Source organism: Ambystoma mexicanum, chromosome 4q, assembly GCF_040938575.1.
Source record: "Ambystoma mexicanum isolate Mex_15411 chromosome 4q, UKY_AmexF1_1, whole genome shotgun sequence".
In the NCBI taxonomy this organism is placed as follows: Eukaryota; Metazoa; Chordata; class Amphibia; order Caudata; family Ambystomatidae; genus Ambystoma; species Ambystoma mexicanum.
The window spans coordinates 85,735,329-85,755,555 of NC_090928.1; the positions used below are offsets into that span (position 1 = coordinate 85,735,329).

Below are 20,227 nucleotides of genomic sequence, written 5' to 3' on the forward strand. Positions count from 1 at the left end.
GAACCCTTGTGCATGACTTCATTGCCAGAAAGAGCTCGGGATGAGATTGCCTTTGACTTCTGTGGGCCTGTTAGTGGGGGGGGGGGGGGTATCGGGTTAATTACTTGCCCCTGTAAAATGCAGTAGGATCTGGCAACCAAATCTGTAGGTGGTAGGACTGCTTAAAAAAAGAAACCTACTGCTTAAATCAGTAGCATTGGCAAGTATGCACTAGCATGTGCTTCCCTGAAGTCCTGTTATAGACACGCATGAGTAAAGTCAACTGTTTTGGCTTATGTGTAAGTATTAGACATTTGCCAGGCATTCCTACCATTTTGCACCTCTTCTAACCACCAATGGCCAATTAATACCACAACAGCAGTGCCTGGCAAGTGCATTTTACCGTCCCTACACAAAAGCCCAAACTGTTGGCCCCCACTCTCCCCTGCCGAGGCTGCGCCTGCGCGAGAAGCAGAGGTTGGCGTCCTCTCTACGTGACTGCTGTATTTGCAGATTCGTTCTGTAGATACAGAATCCCTGCAACCGAAGGCTCCCTGGGCGTGTAAGACAGCCTTGGCAACACCGGCGGGCGATATGAAACACTTGCTGCAGTTCATGAAGCTGGTCGGGCAGCTCAAGGTAAAATAGCGTTATTCGTTCTCCGTTTGCATTGCCCGTGCTAACTCTGCCACTGTTCACCTACAGGCAATATTTTTGAGAAAGGAAAGCCTCCTGCTAGAAAAGCGTTGAAGGGTTACCCCCACCGTTTACTGCGCGCATTGTACTTCCTGCCCGTTTCCTGTGGTGAATTTGGGGCGCTGGGTTGGTAACCCACCCTCTACCCACGACCTAGGTCTACAATGTATTATGCTGTGTCTATGTTTTCCAGTGGTGTGTACTTTAAATCAGGTTTCATGCAGTTTTTCCGAGTATACTGGCATACGTTTTGTGGGACGTGTTGAAAGAACGGTACAACCCTACACAGAGCTTAGGTGTTGGGAGCTAGTCCCTTAACAAGCTAGGTTTATTGGTTGTGGTGGGCAGTAGGGTTAGATGCGAGTTGGAAGCTATGCCGAGTTTCTGGGGCTGTTCTTACGGTGATCGTAAGTGTAGCCTGGCTTACGTAAAGTAATACGTGTGTGGAGCTACTGTGACTTAAGGAAGAACAAGCCAGGAAGCGAATAGAGAATAATCGGAAGACTTCAGCATGCACCACTCTGAATGAAGCCGTACAGGCAATCTTCATTAATCCTACCCTTCCTCGTCCCAGTACTTATATCATGAAGGATATCTGACTTCCCTCAGAGAGCTGACCAAATCCATGTCACGGAGGGTGCCCCCTCCACCCCCCCTCCCCCTCTACAGAGTACTGCCATACCAAAACCGCTGAGGCGAATCCTCCAGTACTGGGAAGGAATATGTAAGTACTGGGACGAGGAAGAGTATGACTAGGAGTAATGAAGATTACTATTAAGTAATCAGAGCATTCCCCCACGTCCTTCTTCCTCAAGCCAGTCCTTGCATCATGAAGGCATACTTAAGCCAGAGTTGGATTGACCACACCAAGACACAATATGCATCACCCAATTGAGTTTGATTATTTCCAATGAAACGGCTCCTACAATAGCATGGGCAAACCCACCCTGGCCTTGGCCGGAGAGGTGTAAACGTAATTGACGAACCAAAAGTCTGAGATGATTGCACCGTGGCCACCAGCAAATGTTCAAGAGGGAAGCGCTCCTTACCTCTGCCGATGATGATGCCATCCCGCTCATACAACAGCCCTGATTCCCAGGGGGTGGAGAAGTGCCTACCACGGAATAGCAAGATTGATGGTCTCTCACAACCCCCAGCTGATGGTCCGTGAGTGGGCCTTTTGACCCTTCCCTGAAGCTCCGAACGTGGCACAATTAAAGACTGTTGGACTTCAGAAAGGTTGGCTCCTATCCAAGTAGGACAGAAGAATTTCCCTGAGATCGAGATTGGCTTGAGCCAGTGCTTCCTTGGGAGGGAGATCACAAGGGAGAGTGTGGAGGATAACCTCCTGCGACACGTGGAAGGTTGAAAACACTTTGGGCCGAAAAGTAGGATCACAACGTAGTGTGATGGAATTGGAGGTACAATGAGGTAGGGGGTGAAAAAAAGAGGGCCCAAAGCTCGTTGATTGTACGTGCTGAGGAAATGTCAACCAGGTTGGCTGTTTTTCAACAGAAACATTTTAGCTGTATAGTCTCCAACAGGACAAAGGGGGGGCCGCTTGCAGAGCCCCGAAGACCATGGCCAACTCCAAGGAAGGGGCCAAAGATTGAACAATATGGAGGGAGAGCATGAACCTCTTCAGGGGCCTAGACTGGACATCCTCTACTCCCCCAGCCCCACAACATGAGTGCTCCCAATTGTGCACGTAATGGTGACAGAGCCAGACTTATTCAAAAACCATCCTGAAAAAATGGGGCAAACTCACACTACCCACACTGGATGACCAGGACCCTGTGGCCCCCCCCCCCCCCACCATTTGACGGAAGGGTCTCCAGTGGTGCGCGAATGGTTGAGCCCATAGGGGAGGCCTGTAAGGAAGAAGACAATCACCTAGCCCCTGTCGTCGAAACCCTTCCTTTTCAATATCCAAGCTGCCCAGTGCTAATTGTTGGTCAGCAGAGGGCTCAGGTGGGATAAGACCGGGGACAGTAACTTGAGGGAGAAGCTGGGAAGGAACCATGGCGATCGGGTGGGAGAACTAGGATCTCCTGTGCCCCAAGGGGTTATCAACAATACCTTGGCATAGTGTGGTAAATCTGCCAAATCACCTTGGGGATCAGGGTATTTGGGGGGGGAAAGGCAAAAAGAAAATCCTCCGGACAGGGGAGATGCAAGGCATCCATCATCCAAGACCCCCCTCCTCCAACAGGAAGAAAAACAAGGGGCGGAGAGAGTTCTCCCTAGAGGCAAACATGTCTATTTGCCGGAGACACCACACGGGGCAATATAGAGAATGTCTGTGTAGACAGTCTCCACTCTGTTGATGTGAAAGATCGTCTGAGTGCATCCTGTGCTTCATTGTCCAGACCCCGCACATGGGCTGCCCTGAAGGACTAAAGAATGGATTCTCACCAGATGCCCAGCTTTCGCGCAATTGCTTCCAGGTGTCGGAACTTGGTGTCCTCTGTTTATTTAGGCAACCAGAGGAGTTTTCAGTTCACAGCATGACTGCCGTGCCCCTCGCTGCCTCCTGGAATACCAATAGGGAACACCAATAGGGCCCTCTTAATGGCAGCCATTTTGAGGACAGTCTTTTTCTCTGCTGCTGACCATCTTCCCTGGCAGGCCTTGGATTCCAACTTTGTCCACCATCCCAGGCTGCTTGCATCCATGTTGATTATAACCAGGGAGTTGGGGGATCAGGGGAAACCTTCCTGTTCAGAGGAGATTTGCCTAGCATTTCGGTGCTGGAATGCCCCTGGGCAGGACAAATACTGATATGCAGGGACATTTCTTCTCTGTGAAAAGAACAGTGAGATAAAGACTTGGTTGAGACTCTCCCAGGGGCCATCCACCCAAGAACAAGTTTGTTCCCAGACCCCCCCTCTGTTCTCCTTGAAAGGTGTTCTTGAAGGGAGGATGTGAGATTCTTTCTACACCCTGAAGGGTGCCTCAAAATTGCAGGCGGGCAGGAGCCACCTTTTTGTGACGATTAGAGAGAGGGGGCGAAGATGGAGCCGAGCACAGGGAGCAACGAACACCATTGCAGTCGTTAGTTCCAGGACTCTCGGGATGGATCTGGCTGATTCCTCAATTTCTTAATAAAGGCTGGAGACTGCATTTCTGAAGGGAATTCGCTTTCTCAGCTCGTAGGTGAACTAGCGCATTGTTGGTATGAAACACTGCTCCTATGACCTGCAACACCTGTGTCAGGGCTAGATGAGATTTCCACCGGTTCAAGAGAAGACCAGGGGCCTGGAGGAGGGAGCATCTCTGCTGGACCGATGCCTCTACCAGCTGCTGATAGGGTCCCTGGATCAGCCAGTCGTTTAGATAAGGCTAGAGGAGTACTCTTGCCCCTTTAGAGGGCGCAGAGTTCTGGTAAATAATCAAGGCGCTGAACAAACCAGAGAAATTGATTGGAGGTTTGGTGGATTGGTATATGCAGCACGGTGTCCAACACTGTTAGGAAAGATTTCTTAATTGTGGGTAATTTTCCTTCCATGTGGCAACCCCTAAACTTTTTGCGGTTGTTTTCACCATGATCTAGACTTTGCCAGAGAAGTGCAGCCTTCTGCCGCACTCCTCTGGGCTTTCGCTCCATTCTTACGGGGAAACTGACATGCCCTTAAGACAGTCAGTACCGGTAAACGCTGTTTTCCGTAGTTTCTTTATCATGTTGCAGCTTTCGTGCAACATGGCACAAGAGGGCACTGTAAGCTAAGTTACTGCTCTCTTGGGTCTCTAGTCTTCTACAGGCCCTAGATACTCTCTTTGGATTGTAAATGAACGGTGCAAGTGAATCACGGACGGGATTGGTGGCAGTGATCGTTTCTTGTGTTTTTGAGCTCCTTTTGGCGTTTTAAGCGCTTTTCTCACGCTTAGCCCAAAATGGTGGCCTGGCTCCCAAAATGGCCAGACCACAAGGCTCTTTGTCCTGTCCGCTGACCGTCTTGCCCCCTTCACCTTCCCCAGGTCGAGCCGACCCGGGGCCTTCCTTATTTGGGCATGTACTTTCCCGTGAAACACAGATGCTTTCACGGGCTTCTACAGGCCTGTGTGTGCCTCCAGGATGGGGGCTGGGATGTCTGGTCCCAATACACATCCTGGGCGCCAGAGAGTCTAGGGTGGTGTGAATGCCTGGGACCCCCGTGGTCCGTGATGAGGTCCACAGATGGTGTGAGTGTTTTATGAGCGGATCTCCCATTGGGTCCCCTCAGTTTTGGCGAGAAGGGAACCGTGGATAAGAGGGGGCTGGAAACGCCACTACCAGGTCGATCTCCTGAGTTCTCACGAACAAAGGAATACAGGAGCCAAGTATCCTGCAACCACGAGGCTGAACCGAGGAATCGCTGGTGACCCGCTGAAGGACTGCTCCTCTGCATTGCTGTCGCTTTGTGAAACCCTTTCTACCTCGGATCGAACGAGAAGGCCTGTACTGGTACTTCGACCCTTGGAATAGTGGGAACAACTATTCTCGGCAGCTTCACCATCTCCTGCACGTAAGCCTTCGGAAGTGTCTCTGGGCCATCCAGCAGACTGTCCAGCCTACTCAGGAGTCTTGCTCTGTAACCGCCGTCAGGTTGTGTTGTATATCGAGTCCTTGTCACTCTCACACGATTCGTACACTTGGCATTCCCAGGTCTGAAGTGAGGAGTGTACATTTGGCTGGAATACACACGGCCGCTCCGTTGCCCTGCTGTGGTAACAAACTTTGCGGGTTCACTGCGTTTGGGACGTCCCCAACTCAACTTCTGCTGCTGCGGAATCTACACGACGACGAGACGTCCCCCTCTCCTATCTGAAGCTGCCAGCACTGAAACGGACGCGGAGAAGCCCGGGTCTGCTTGCATCGGGGACCGGTGAGTAGCATAGTTAGGAACTGGTCGCCCTCCTGTAGGAGCCCATAGCTTTTCCCCGCTGTGTCAAACAGCACGCCTTTCCGTACACGTGCTCTGCTTCTGCCCACAGTGGAGGCTGCGCTTGAGTCGCGGAGCTCTGTTCATCTTCATTTGTTCACCGAACTAAACTGCCTGATTCCCTCGAAGAGACTCCCCTTTTTGCCTGTTGGCACCAGCGTGTGCAGGTACTTTTGAGCACAAGGCTCCACTCTTCGTAGGGCTTGGACTTCCTTTTAGTTAGGTGCCCCTGAAGGCGGACTGGGTCTAATTATTATTCGCACTGCCTGTTTTCCTCCCCATCTAGGTGGTCTACACATTTCGTGCGTCTAACTCGTTAGACTCGTTTGTATTTGTATATATATTGTATTGGTTTACTTGAGTATTATTGTGATTTCTCGCTACGGTCAATGTTACAAAGGCCTTGTAATACATGTGTATATATTTTTAATATAACACCTGCTTGGAGTAATTTGTAAGTGTCCTTGCTTTGTGTGCTCATTGCGGGCTTTCAGTCACCCTCACCCCTCTTGAGACCTAGTCTTGACCGCCGCGATCGCTACCCTGATTGGTCTGGCTTGTCCAGAGGTTACCCTGTTCCAAGAAACTAGGCTGGCCTTCTGAACCTCTGCGCCTCTAGGACAGAGTTCAGAAATCCGTCTTAACAATCACATCCAGGGACGAGCTCCAGTTGCCCTGGGCAATTGGAGGTATTATTAGTTGTGAAGTCTCCCTTTTGAAAGATGAGTGTTTTACTCTTTCACATCGATGACCAAGCAGAACCCTCCTGAGGACTTGGAAACCAAGAAGGTGATAGAGTAACACCCACTCCTGATGTCCTCCAGGGGTTTCATTCACTGCTCCCTCTGACAAAGGAGGTTGAATTCCTTCAGGAAGGCCAGGCGTTTGGTAGAATCCCAAGGAAGAACCATGAGCACTGGACCTGTATCTGGGAGAATAAATGAAAATGTTATCCGGTATCCTCCTTTGACCACCACCAGGGTCCAGGGACCAGAAACGTATGACACTCACTGGTCATAGAAGTGTATCAGTCTCGCCCCTACCTGGGGCGGACAGACCCAATCGGGACTGCTGAAGAATGACGGGGGCCACTGGTTCTGCCTGGAGGGGAGGGGGTCTGCGTCTCCCCCCTAAAGACAAGTCGGGGATGCCCCAGAATTTGGAGGGATAGGCAGAGAAGGCCGGTCTCCTGGTTCTTTCGTTCCTGTACTGGTGCAGGGATCAAAATTGCGATTGAATAGACAGGAGCTAAAAGTAGCTCCTTCGTATCCAGCATTAGCCAGTGATTAGGGACTACCTAATGTTGGGGAACAAAGAGATAATATGTAGCGTTCCTCAAATCTAACTTTGACATACTATGCAAACATATTATTTCAGGCATTTTTTATGACCCCCTTATGCTTTAAATGTTGCATAGATATGTCCTAACATTTCTTTATAGATTGCCCCAAATGCACAGAGTTAAATCCAAATAGGTGTGTTTGTTTAACATCAGTTGGCCTGGGGAGCCAAAAGTAACTCCTGGTAGATGTTGGTATCAAGCTAACCAGGCTCTTGTAGGCAACGCGCAGGAGTTAAATAGCTCCCAGCTCCCCTCAATTTTGAACCTTGTGGTGGAGTTAAAGTCTGCATATGTCCTTTCTTCTGGTAAATGGTAGGACTCTGGGGATGCATAGTTACTCAGTGAAGTAGCTTGGGGACTTCAGGGTGACCGCCTTGTAAATGATGCAGCAGGATTTGAAGATGATAGAAGCTTGTAGCGGGAGCCGGTGCATCTCACTGAGGGTCAGAGTGATATGGTTGAATTTGTGAATTTCTTTTGAGTTGTGCTGCAGCATGCAGGACATATCTCAGGGGTGCCAGGGCAGTCGCTGGAAGCCCTTCCGAAAGAGCACTGCCTCCATCCAGGTGGTAGAGGATCAAACCTTGGGCAGTGGCACTGAAGGGCTTAGCTTTCCGCAGGAGACAAAGTTTCTACAAAGCTGTTTCAGTCATCCTTGCTGTGTGCTGTTTGAGGAGAGATGTCTGTCAAACCCAAGGGACTTGGCGTAGGTGGTTTGCTGAGGTTTGAAGCCCTTAAGGTGCGTATCGGAGCCATGTCAGGTTGTTCAATGTTGTTGTTCAGCAGAAAGAATTCAATCTGAGGGGTTGAGGTTTAGGTAAGCACTGAACATCCATGAGTGGATAAATTAGAGGCATTCCATTAACCTGCGGTTGTCTTCATTGGAAGCTATCTTGAGGTAGAGCTCTGTTTCTTCTGCATTTTGCTGGATGTGGATGCTGTGTGGGAGAAGGAGAGTTCCATGGTGTATTTTTCGATGGAGTGTGGTACGGGTGAGTCGGGCAGAGGGTTGATGCATTGCTTGATGTCTTAGATCGGCTATCTTCATACACAAATGACCTGCTGCTCCAATTGGAGCATCCATGATGGGCAGGCCCTATAGCCGTGGCAATTCTCAAACATTCAGCGCAAAACAAGTCTTAGATTCAACTTAGACAAATCTATCGTTTTCCTGGTTCAAGATGCACAGAGAGAATTGGTCACTCCCTGCTACACACCACAACAGAGTGTTTTAAATACCTGGAGCATGCAAATAGTTTGGGACAAGGATACATTTCTAATGCCCTAATTTGGAACCAATAACTCAGATATTCCTGATGGGTGTGAGTCAATGTCTCGCCTTAATGCTGTCCATTATAGGGAGGCAGGTGGACGCGTTTAAAATGAATGTTTCCTAGATCTTTGTATGGACTACAGAACACTACGGTGGTAATACCAATCTAAGTTCCGTAAGATAGCACGCTATCTGAACATTATTTTGGCAGGATGATGTCCCATTGAATGCTCGATCAGTCAGACACTTCCTACTATACACAAACGCGACTAGAAATGCCACCTGCTGGTATCCAAAAATGGCCTTGTGGAAATGGAATGTTGGCTCGCATTCAAGGTGAGGAAAAGCTTATGTATACAGCACCCCTATATGTTTTTTATGGTAACTCTAAGCTGCATAGATTCCCTCGGACACCCTAGATGGTGTTTTGAGCATGGAAGAAGACAAGCATTGACATGACACGGAAAGGGAGAATCACCATTGAAGCTCTTCTATGGAGGAACATGGACATGCTTATGTGGGGAAAGTGACTGGCCTGGCATTAGGATGATAAGGGAATACGAGTTTTGAAGGATCTAATACACAAAGGTACCTCAAAGGTAGTTACCATTATCCATGACATACCAAATGCAAGGCCATGATTCCTTGAGGACTTTACACTCCAGCCTGCTCTGCATAAATAACCTAAAGGGAATCATGGTTTACTGGTGTTCTTGCCCTTTGAGGCAGCTATCATAATGGACAGGGTGCAACAGAAACCGGTCTCAACCCTGCATAGAGCGGTGATAAAACTTTCCACCTAAACTACCAAATAAGAGACGGTCCTAGGTCAGCCGGCAGAGGAAGACTGGAGTAAGGCACTGATGGCACCTAGGGAGGTAGGGGTTGTCTAATCAATTTCAAGATACTGTACAGTCAACCACTCCAGGGCAAAGTGTATCAGTAGTAAGGGCTGAACACCAAGACTGTTCAAGGTGTAATAGGGTGGGAGAGGTAGGTACCTCCCACCTTACATTATGGACTTTCCCCAGGATCCAGGAATAATGTGTAAAAATTAGGGGTGTACCGAACTTCGGCTTCAAGCAAGTATTCGGCTGAATTCCGGCTGAAAAAAGCTATTCAGCTCTGGCCAAATAGTTTCTTGCTGTTCGGCTCTTGCCGAATACTTTGACATTCTCATTTGAATACAATGCAACATGAACTCGGAAAGGCAAATATAGACTTCAGTTTGCAAAACTGAATAGAATTAGACCAGACAAATTGCTGTCTCACCGCTGAAAAATATCTTGTATTGTAATCTGCTCTCTAGGGCATTTTGTTACAGATTCTTACACAAAAAACAGTGCTCATCTTTTATGCGTAGCCTGCAACAATACAGGAGCATCTGTTCTTTTGGCGAATGTGTATATGCAATGTGCACTTGGAAAAAACAAACTGAAAGAAATGTGCATAGATACTTTCAGATCCTGTCATGTCACTTCCCATTGCGTACGTCATCGTGCCCCCCTTTTATTTTTTTAGGACTAGTCCTGAGTTTAACATTATCTGATATTTTATCAGGAATTATAAGTTGCATATGTTTGTGTACTGGCGAGAAAGAGTGCCTAGGATAAGTGAAAAGTGAGCAGCATTTGTTTGGGTGGGGTGAATAGTTGTGAGATGGAGTTCACGCATTTCAGATTTCCTCTTGACTTGTGTCCTGCATGAGCCGACATGAACCATTTAATACATTTCTATGTGAGCTGCAAAGAAGTTTCGAAACTTGACCGCATAGACTTTGCAACTGGATAGAGAATGCAGTGCTTCTGATTCACAAAGGCAGTCCTTTTGCATTTGGGAAGCCTCCTACTTTAAATGGCACTGAATATGCAACAATCTTTAGTACATTTGGTCCCTTCAATTTGGTTAAATCTGCTTTATTTCTGGCTTTTATACTTCAAGATGCTACATTAATTACAATGAAGAGAAATAAAAGTATGGAATGCTTTTAAAATGGTGTTTTTATTATTATTTTTTTTAACAATTGTGTTTTTTGAAGTTTGGAACATAATTTAATAAATAAAGCAACTATTCAGCTTCGGCCAAAATAGTTAAACTATTCAGTATTTGGCCGAATACTAAATATGCTGTTCGGTACAGCCCTAGTAAAAATATGCAATATCACTTCCAGGGTTATAGTACACAAACAGGTCTGAAGCAGAGGTTAATAGTTCAAGCCATATGGGCTAATTCACTTTGTGCAATACATTAGTTTCCACTGCGGTTATGTTGGTGGGGGCGGTTTGCCAGACACAAAGGGTGAAGACCATGTAATGCTCAGTTAGAAAGGTTAAATGTACAAAAATCGTGCTCATTGCAAAGGTTTATGTACTCTGGAAATGTTTTATTTGTTTGTTATAGTGTTGACAATTTAGTCTCAGATTACCAGTACCTGCATTCAGTACACTGTTGCATGCTTTGAAAGTAGCAAGTGGTTTTTAAAAAAAAATAATTGATTGGCTGAGTGTCCACAAGTCAATGAGGTCGGAGTACCAGGCCATGTTTGTCCAGTTAGGTAACTATCTGCTTACTGTGATGAATCAAGGGGAAATCATCTCTTTTCCCCAATGGGGCGCCCGCCTACCCTTGTGAGGGTAGGAAGGTGAGCCGCATCAGGCAAGTGGGAACTCGCTGGGAAAGGCTCCCCATTTTGGGACAAGGGCTCCCGTTCCCATGCGGAACTCCAAAACTGGAAATACTGTAACTTACGTGGGATGCTCAAAAGGATCCGAATTAGTATCGGGAATGAGACGAAGAAACACATAGTTGATGCCACTATCTTATGAGAAAAGAGCATATCCCTTTTATATAAAAAGGACCAATCTTCTAGGTTGAAAAGGTTGATTAATGAGCCATCTGTGAGAAGGCAACAAGAAAAGAGAAAGGCATACACATACTTGCACCGAGGCCATCCGGCTCCTTTAACTGAAGCAGCATCGTTCCGCAGGCTTCTTTGGCGGTCCCACCACGCTGTCTTATGTGGCTCCGTCAGCAGGCTCTTCCTGCGAGGGAGACACTCTGTCTTGATAGGTTATTTATAACATGCTTAATACTCAGAGGTTTCTAAGCGGGGACCCAGGGATCGAACCTGTGTTGCTCCGAGTCGTCTTGCTTCCAAGGCACGCACGTTGCCCCTGAGCTACCCTCCCTCCCCTTCAGCGCTGTTTCTCACTCTCCGGTTGGTTTCCCCCTCGTTTCTGGTTCCTGGGAGCTTTTTATGTTTTTCCCTGGGACAAGATGGGAGGATCCATTGGTCCCACTCTGCATGTAAGCACATTAACAGAAACCAGTCGGAATCCAAGCCATCCACTTTTGAAGGGCCTGCTAGCTTACTGTCCTGTTCAATTGCCATATAACCAAAAAATACTTTTTCCTGAAATAATAAAGGGGGGTGGCCTAAAACCCTTTCTTGGTGATTCCTTGTCCCCTAAGGGTGGTCACCCGCCATTGGGATCCCACATGACCTATGCCCTATGGCGAGTTATGTGTAGCAGGCTCGGCTCCTTCGTCCCAAAGGGGATGGCTCCCATTGGGTAGAAAGGATGAAGTCTGTGGATTTGCACCATGGTATGCAATAGTAACACTGTTATACAGTGTGCCATCATCTATCATTTCTGGTCATCCTTTCACGGTCCCATGTTAGTGAGAGCTGCAGTTGTATGTGGTCATCACACGAAGCATAGCTCCCGTGCGGTTAAAAAGCTGACGTGTTAGTGAGTTACATACTAATTATTTGGGGAAAACAACACAGATGTTGATAAAAACAGAGGTTGGATGTTCACAGTGTGGTGAACATCAAACTTGACTGTGGTGGTGTGGGAGTAGGTAGAGCATGGACATGTGTCTTTGGTGCATAGGGGTGATAGAGGTTGGGACTGTTGTTGGAAAGTAGGGATATGAGCGGATGGTGGAGCCTCTTCATGGTGCCATAGTGGGTAAATCGGTTTGAAATTGAAGCAATTTAATGTCCATGCTGTCTCGTTTTTTAATATTCTGGAAGATCTCAATTGTGCTAATCCATCCTGATGGTCTCTATTGATAACGCACTGAATATGGTAACATCACTAGCAGAATCAATGGCAGCAGGCAGGACACGATATCTCTTGGCAGTTGACCAATATAGCAAATCCTTTGCCTGCATCATTGTGAATGCTGTGTCTGTGGGTAATATTGCTAGACCCCATCTGCCCAAGCGTTATTGCTGATCTCTCTTCTACTAGCCAATTTTGTGAATTCTGCTGGACGGTAATCGTTCCTAATTCTGTTTGGGAATTATTTCTAATCCTTGCTGATGCAAGGGAGGGTAGCATGGCTTTAATTGCCAAGGAAAACATATTTTTACATCCAGAGTTTTGGCCCTATTTAGAAACGTGTGTGTGGTTTCAGGTCATTTCAACGAAGGAAATGACTTTGATGTAATTACTTATTTGAAACTGCTACAAAATCTACTTTGAATTTCTTTTTGAGGATGTGTCCTCTCCATGCCCCCCTCACTGCCATCCCCATCCCACTTTTACCCTAACCCACAAATACATGTAAAATCTGTAGTTTCAAAGTAATGTCCATGAAGTAAATAGATCCAAGTAATTTACTACTTGGAAACAACGGGATACGAGATATCCCTCTCAAGTGAATGTAAATAGTTATGCTAACTTACTCGGGGAGCCCATATTTTGTCCCAAAGCAGGGAGTCATTCTAGAACCATGTCCCAAATGATAATGACCCAAACAGTGCAGTTTAATTTAGAAACAAAAGAATCTGCATAAAGTAAAACAAAATGTGAAGATAAAAAGCTCTGTAACAGATAAATGTAATAGTGTTCAGTGGATTAGTAATACGTGCAAACTGTAGGGATTCTATGTGGATACATCCCCAGAAATGTGAAGGTGGTACATTGATCTTTCTCTTTTCTCTTAATGTGGTGTCTCACCTGCCCCCCAAAACCCGCCTCCATCCCCCTTACACACACACACACACCCCCCTCACCTGCCCACCATACCCACAACCTATTTACATATATAACAACTTCTTAAATCGAGAGTAAAGGGTCATCTCACAAAATGTTAGTCTACAACGAGTGTGAATAACGTAGTTGAGGTACAAACACTCACTGTATATATACACCACTACAAATTCAAGTATAAAACTCAGAAGTAGAAACAGTCACTCCATAAGTCTACAAATCCAACAGTTTATAATCACTTTAACTGTGATATTGATGTAACCTGCCTAATACCTGGCGGTGTGTGTTTTATGAATCGATTTTCATTCACAGCGGGTGCCACGAACTGGCTGGGTGTATAGAAATGTGGAAAAACCAGAAAGTGTGTCGGATCACATGTACAGGATGGCGGTTATGGCTTTACTAACGGAAGATAAGAAACTCAATAAAGACAGGTAAAGTTTATTCTGTTTATTTTACTGCAAACAACTTTCCTGTTTAACCATGCCAATACCTTCAGCTATGTCTGGGTCACAATGAACCTACTTGCAGTGCTCGCCTGGCAAAACCTGTTAGGTATGAATTGATGTAGTAACAATGTGTGAGTAGTATGCAAATGGGTACTTCCCTATTTTCTGTTCTCTGGGGACCAGTTTCAATGTGGGAAGGTTACACGCAATATAGAAAGCAGAACTGTCAACTGGTTACCCCTCCTTTGTGTCCACAACACTGGTACAGACTGACATTTCTATACTGTGTATTTCCCAACACTATTCAACCATGCACTTTATTTCAATACACATTTTTTTCCATTCTTAATTAAAAATACACACATAAAAACAATTTGTTCAAAAATAGAACTGCACCTTATCTATTTGTATAACCATAGATATTTCTACTGTGGGGTTAGTATGGCATGTGACTTCGTTTTTATTTCGACACATACAGTACTTTTGAGCAATCAAATGGTGTAACATGTACCTCTTATTCTAATTGCACAATGAGGCACTTTATATTGACATACAATTATGCAAAAATAATGTTTCTAAAGCATCAAAAAAGGTATAATATAGGCTCTTGATTGTGGCCTCGGGAATGGTCGACATATGTTTCGGCCCTTGAGTCTTTTGCCATTACAAGACATGCATTAGTTTTCAATAATTGATTAGCAGATTTTGCTAATTAAAACATTTTTGATTAGCAAATGAACTATTTATATTAGCAATTTTGTACTAATATTCAATGTCACCAGAATTAGTTGTACCCCAAGATATAGAATTAGCAAGAATGCAGAAATGATTTCTATGTACCTCTGAAGTATAACATCAGGGCAATGTCTGTCAAATGTAAAGGTTCGCTGCAAGATATTTTTAGAATAAAACGTTGGGCTAGGCTTACCTCTCAGGCCCGTTGTTAAAGTGGGAAGGTCCTCTCTGCCTAATCTTCCTCTACACTGTAGACCAATTCCTACAAAATAGGCAAAAAGCAACTCCTTTACCGGCTACCCACAAGCATGCACACTCGCTCTGGGGGGGGCGGTGAGGGCCTCGAGAATCGACAGCCGAACAAATGCCAGCGCAGCATTTGCCAACACCCAGCCCAGCAATCGGGACAGAGTTGGGACCTTTTGCCTTTTCAAACAAGTGAGGCCTCGAGCCTCTGGGGGGGGGAGGAGGTCCAGCAACTGCCCCCATGGTTCCAGTCCGCAAACTGGCCAGTGTAAAGCTTCCTACTGGCTCTGGCTGCTTGCCTCGTGATAAATTCCCATCAGAATGTAGCCACGAAATACAGTTGGATGCTCTTCCCTAGTCTCATTTCTTTGGGGGACCTCAAATGACATCAGACTATAATGTTGAGTGAGGTGCAGGGACTATAGGGAGTCCGAATGTAAGGTTAGCAACTTTGAACTTTCTCTAACTTTTACTCATGCTTTTGCAATGATTATCTCGCAATGTCAATAACGGGAGGAGGCACTTAACCCAAACTAAGTTATAACCCTGATTGCCTTAATCTTGCATCTATCCTACCGTTTGTGTCAAGGGAATAGTGATGGGATTAATCCATGTCACTGCTTTGCAGTGGAACCTGTTTCTGAAAACCCTCTCAGGCTATATCAGCTCCCACTAAATGGCCATGAAGACCTTTAGGGGGAGGATTACTGCTGACCAAATAAAATGTATTAATACAATCAACAGACCGTCCAGCTATAGATGCTTTAGAAGCCTGTAATCCTTGATTGCTACCGCCATACATGAAGTCTGATATTCTGAAGGATTCTATATAGAAATCAGATAAACTCATTAAACTGTTAATTAGAAAATACAGCTATTGCCCTTGCAGGAAAATGGTATACTAATTGATCTGCATTGGGAAGAAGAAATATTTCTAGGGCTTCCCTAAAGACCAAGCAGCCCGACTACTTCTTATTGTAAGAAGTCTATTCCATACATTTGTGCAGGCTGCGTTATTACGGCGGGTGCTGGGTGTTAGAGAGCAGGTGCTCTCTAACACCCAGCACCCGCCATAATAACGCTGCCTAATGCTTGTAGAATTATGTCAGGTGCTCAGCATACCTGCCTAACCTCCGTATTTTTTCCCAGAGACTCAGGAATTTGAACATTTCTCCGGGAAAGATCCTGGATTCTCAGGAATTTTGGTGGGGGACAGCTTTCACTGATTGCTTTTCTGTTTTGTTTGTTATGCTTGCAGGACTGCGCCGACGCAGCTCCCTGCCTGAGTGTGGCTTTATCTCTGCAGCAATGACTGTAGCTCTTCCAGCACAAAAAGAATGCAGGTGAAGCAAAATAATGCGAGTTTATTTTGCTTCACCTTTCATTCTTTATTAACGACTTTCAAAGCGAACGTGCTTTTCTTTTGCTTTCGTTTTTTTTGCCCAGGTTAGGGTGGACTCAGCCCCACTGAACCACAGCCATCAGGTTTGCAAGCTGGACAACTCGCCACTGCACTACATAACCTGATGAAAAACAACTAAGGTGTAATGTCCAATTTCGGTACTGCAAAATTCAGGGAAAACCTTTGTATTGGTTCTTGGAATTTACACTTGCACATTTTAAAGTGTTGATTTTATCGAAGGCGAATGCCGTTTTGTCCAATGCAATTTGGGTGGTTTTGAAAAGACAATTTAATGAAATATGCATATTTCGATTTGAACTGCAAATTTCTGACGTCGCATCACATACAACAGAATTTACCTTTTTGACATGTTGGCCGAGCCAGGTGAAAATGGGCCAGGTTTTGTGTGACTGTGGGCAGGGCATAAATCTCAGGAATGTTGATTTTCAAATGTAGACAGGTATGGGTGCTGGGTGTTAGAGAGCACCTGCTCTCTTACACTCAGCACCCGCCGTAATAAGGCAGCCTGCTGCTCGTAGAAGAGGCCTTCTACGAGCATTAGGCTACGTTATTACGGCAGATGCTGGGTGTTACAGAGCAGGCGCTCTCTAACACCCAGCACCTGCCGTAATAACGCTCTTCTGGGTGCTGGGTGTGGCTGCGTTATGGGTGCTGGGTGTAAGTGGCTGGGCGGGAGAAATATTATCAGCCACTTACATCCAGCACCCAACAGATTAATTAATAAAAAGGGCCCGGCTCTCCCACCCAAACCTCCTTACCTCTTCAAGTTGGAGTCGAGTGTGAGAGGGGGGCGGAGATCCTCCTCGCACGTGATGCCGCACCCGGGCTGGGCTCACATTGATACAATGTTTTGCCTGCCTCGCCTGCAGTGAGAGCTGTGCACAGAGGCAGGCATTAAAAGAAACAATCTTTTTGAAAAATTATTTTTGGATGGAAAATCATATCGCAGTAACCACGACATGGTCATGAAAATACACAGCAATCCGGCTTAATTATATCGCAAATAGCGATGCCATACCGCTTATTTTATGCCTTGCATTATCTCTAACGCTTTCTGACTGCTTTCTGACTGCTGTTATCGGGCCTTCTTCAGAACGTATATTCCTTTATGTAATGGCTTAATCTCAACACCCCTTAGATGTTCTCTGTGCGTAAGCACTTGATTATAGTGCACAATGGACCTGGGCTGTGACTTTAGACTTATTTCTTCTGTCTGAAGTTGGAAAATGTTGCTTCAGGATTCTCTGGTCATATGGTCTACCAAAACCAATATAAATCGGCTGCCTGAGGAAGTTGGAGAGTCTAGGGGACCAAAATTGTCAATCCCCACTCTCTCAAAAGGGACCCCCACCACAGGGAAGGCACTAAAAGTGCCACATTCTTGGACCCACTCTTAACAGAAGTCTGACAAGTGTGGCAGCTCCTGCAGAATGTATCTACATCAGCCCCCATCTTGGGCCAGTAGAAGTACAGAGATAGCCTTTCTTTGGTCCTCTTAATGATAGAACTGTTGTCTCACCTCCTGGGGCACTACCAGTCTCATGTACGCCCCTGGGGTAGATTCAGTAGGTTCACTGTAGAGGAGGCCATGTTCACGGAAGAGCCTATGCTTCCCTGGCTCTTGCCCTTCCAGCTGGGAAGGCGGCACAGACCTCCTAGAGAGGGACACTCTTTGTCCTCTGCTGAAGTCTTCCCTAGAGGATCCACCATCTGCAAGCAAAGTCTGCCACTCGGGATAGTCTGTAGGATCCAGATCTCCAACGCAGGGAAGGTTTTCTCCCAGCTCTGTCACCAGTAGCTGTTTCCACAGAATTTGGTTGGTCCTCCCACTCAGCTGGGGAAGTGGTCACTGGGGGGACCTGGAACAGTCCTCTGGGAAGTCCTTGTCCTATGACCGTTTAGGTTTGAGACCTTTCTTTCTCAGAGAGCTTGGATTTCTCCTTTGTCTTTTTTTCTTGGAAATGGAAGGGTGGCCTTCCTGTGGACTGGAGGTACTGGAAATCTCCTCAAACTGAGAGTCTCTCAAGGTTGCCTCTCTGGCCAATCTTGTTTGCTCCTGCTTCTTTTTGCTGGGAGGCATGGGGGTACTAGATACAACTTCCAAGAGTTTTCCAATCATTTCCCAACAGGACTATCCCTGGCACTTCATTATTTACACCAACAGGAATTCTAACAGTCATATTATTGCACTGGATGAGAGCTGGCAGAGTAGGAACCATTTGGGTAGGGCCTCCTGCAAGTTTAGTGGGACTTTTTGGGTGCCTTAGTTCCATCCTCAGGTTTGAATTTCTTTTTCATCTTCCACTTTAATGATTGCCCCTGTGTCTCTGGTGGCAGGGATTTCCTGACTATTTACACTAACACTGTCCTTATAATATTCTTTTGTGTTGTCTGGAATGGAGTTATACACATCCACCTTCTGTTGTTCCCACAGACCCAGGGACACTAAAGATACACTGGCTTGAACTCCAGTGGGGTCTTCAGCCAGTAGTTGCAAGTGTGCACTTGCCATTTGTGCTTCTCTCTCAGGGATGAAAGCTAAGGAGGCAGTGTGGACCCCTGAAACTTTACCCTTACGTCCATGATCCCCATCACATGGTCTACAGATCCACATACAAAACATTTCCCAAATGTTCTCTGGAATTGGGGTTTCTGTTGACCTCCATCTGGTTTGGCACCAGAGGTTTCACTAGACCTACCAGGCTTCCAATGGAATTTACCCTTGCTATTGGATGGTTGGAATTAAAATTCTCTTTACCCACTTTCTTGTGCTGCTTCCCTTCTTCCTTGTGAGTTGCTCCAGAATCCTTGTGAGTGGCCTGTTGTCTACCCACAAGTCAGCAGTTTGTGCTAGCTTTTTAGGATCAACGTAAGTGCTGTCTCAGCTCAGGGAGCAGGCATCAACAATAGATTCTAGCAAAAAGTGATTTCTCATCCCTTCAAAGGTGTGTGCTCTGTACCCCTTAACCCAACCATCTACTTTTTTCAAACATTCACATACCCAGGTAGCCTTGGGGGTACCATCAGTCTTTTTGAGGGTCCTAAACTTCGTAAGGTACTGGGAAGGAGTTTTCCCAAACCTGGCTATTAATGCCAGTTTAACTGATTCATAATCCTTTCTCTCACTGGTAACCAATTCCATCACAGCCGTTCACGGGGAGCCTAGACATGAGCCATGGAATGAAATCATTCCTACATATTCCTTAAAGACCATGGGTGTATTGAAACGTACCAAGCCAATCCAAAACATCACGTTTAGGTTCATACGTACTCAGAACTCTTGGGACTAGCAGACCTAGAGGACCCTGAAAGGGAAGCAGAATCAATTGACATCTTTTTCATTTCCGTTTTATGCTGCATTTCTTTCTCTTAGCTTCACCTCTTGATGTTTGTTTTCAGCTTGGACATAAAGGGCCCGATTCACAGAGCGTTTTCCTTTGGGATTGCACTTTTATAAAACACTTCTGTGAATCTCATGCCCTTAGTTTCTTTAACTCCAACTCCAACTCTAATCTTAGTCTCTCACGAGAAATATATTCTGGGCTTCGATCTGGACCTTGTGGGGTCCCAATGGGAAGTGTCTGAGGTACAGGGGCAGGCTGTGGCTGAGGGGATCTCTTATAGAGACTCCTCTACCTCCTCGTGCAGATTGGTGCTAGACTCTAAACTAGCATCCTCACCATTATCTTCCACATTACCTGGATGAGTAGGGGTTACAGGCCTACTACCCAAACTTTGGTGATTTAACAACATTACAATCTATTCCTTTCAGGGTCCGATCCCTGGATTTCTGAATTTACACAAGTCCTTCAGTTCTACTGTCAGGACAATCAGGGCTGCCTCATTAGAGTTATCCATATTTGGCATTTTACAATTGCTTAACTTTTTTGGTGGAGCCTTGTGGCTGGTTTAGTTGGGCACACGTACAGCAAATCAATGTAACCACTCTAGCCCAATCCCACCGCCTGCCCACCAGTGTTGGGTAAGAATTGATGTAGTAACACTGTGCGAGACTACACAACACTTATCTGCTAGGTATAGGTAACCCACCTTTTGGTATAGATCTGTACTACACAAGGCCTATCTCAAGAGGGGTTAATGTGAGCTGTAGCAATGACATTCGCAAATACAAGTAGGCAAGTAACACTTACACTCAAGG

General features: G+C 46.0%; 1 protein-coding gene across 1 annotated transcript in view; it reads left to right on the forward strand.

The window, feature by feature from the left end:
- Positions 1-375: 375 nt before the first annotated feature.
- Positions 376-20,227, forward strand: part of HDDC2 (HD domain containing 2) — a 201,084-nt gene continuing 181,232 nt past the window's right edge. Inside the window, exons 1-2 of the mRNA XM_069607514.1 lie at positions 376-618; positions 13,528-13,649. Coding sequence (XP_069463615.1) covers positions 574-618; positions 13,528-13,649 — 167 coding nt within the window. The 5' untranslated portion in view covers positions 376-573. The remainder of the gene's footprint in view (positions 619-13,527; positions 13,650-20,227) is intronic.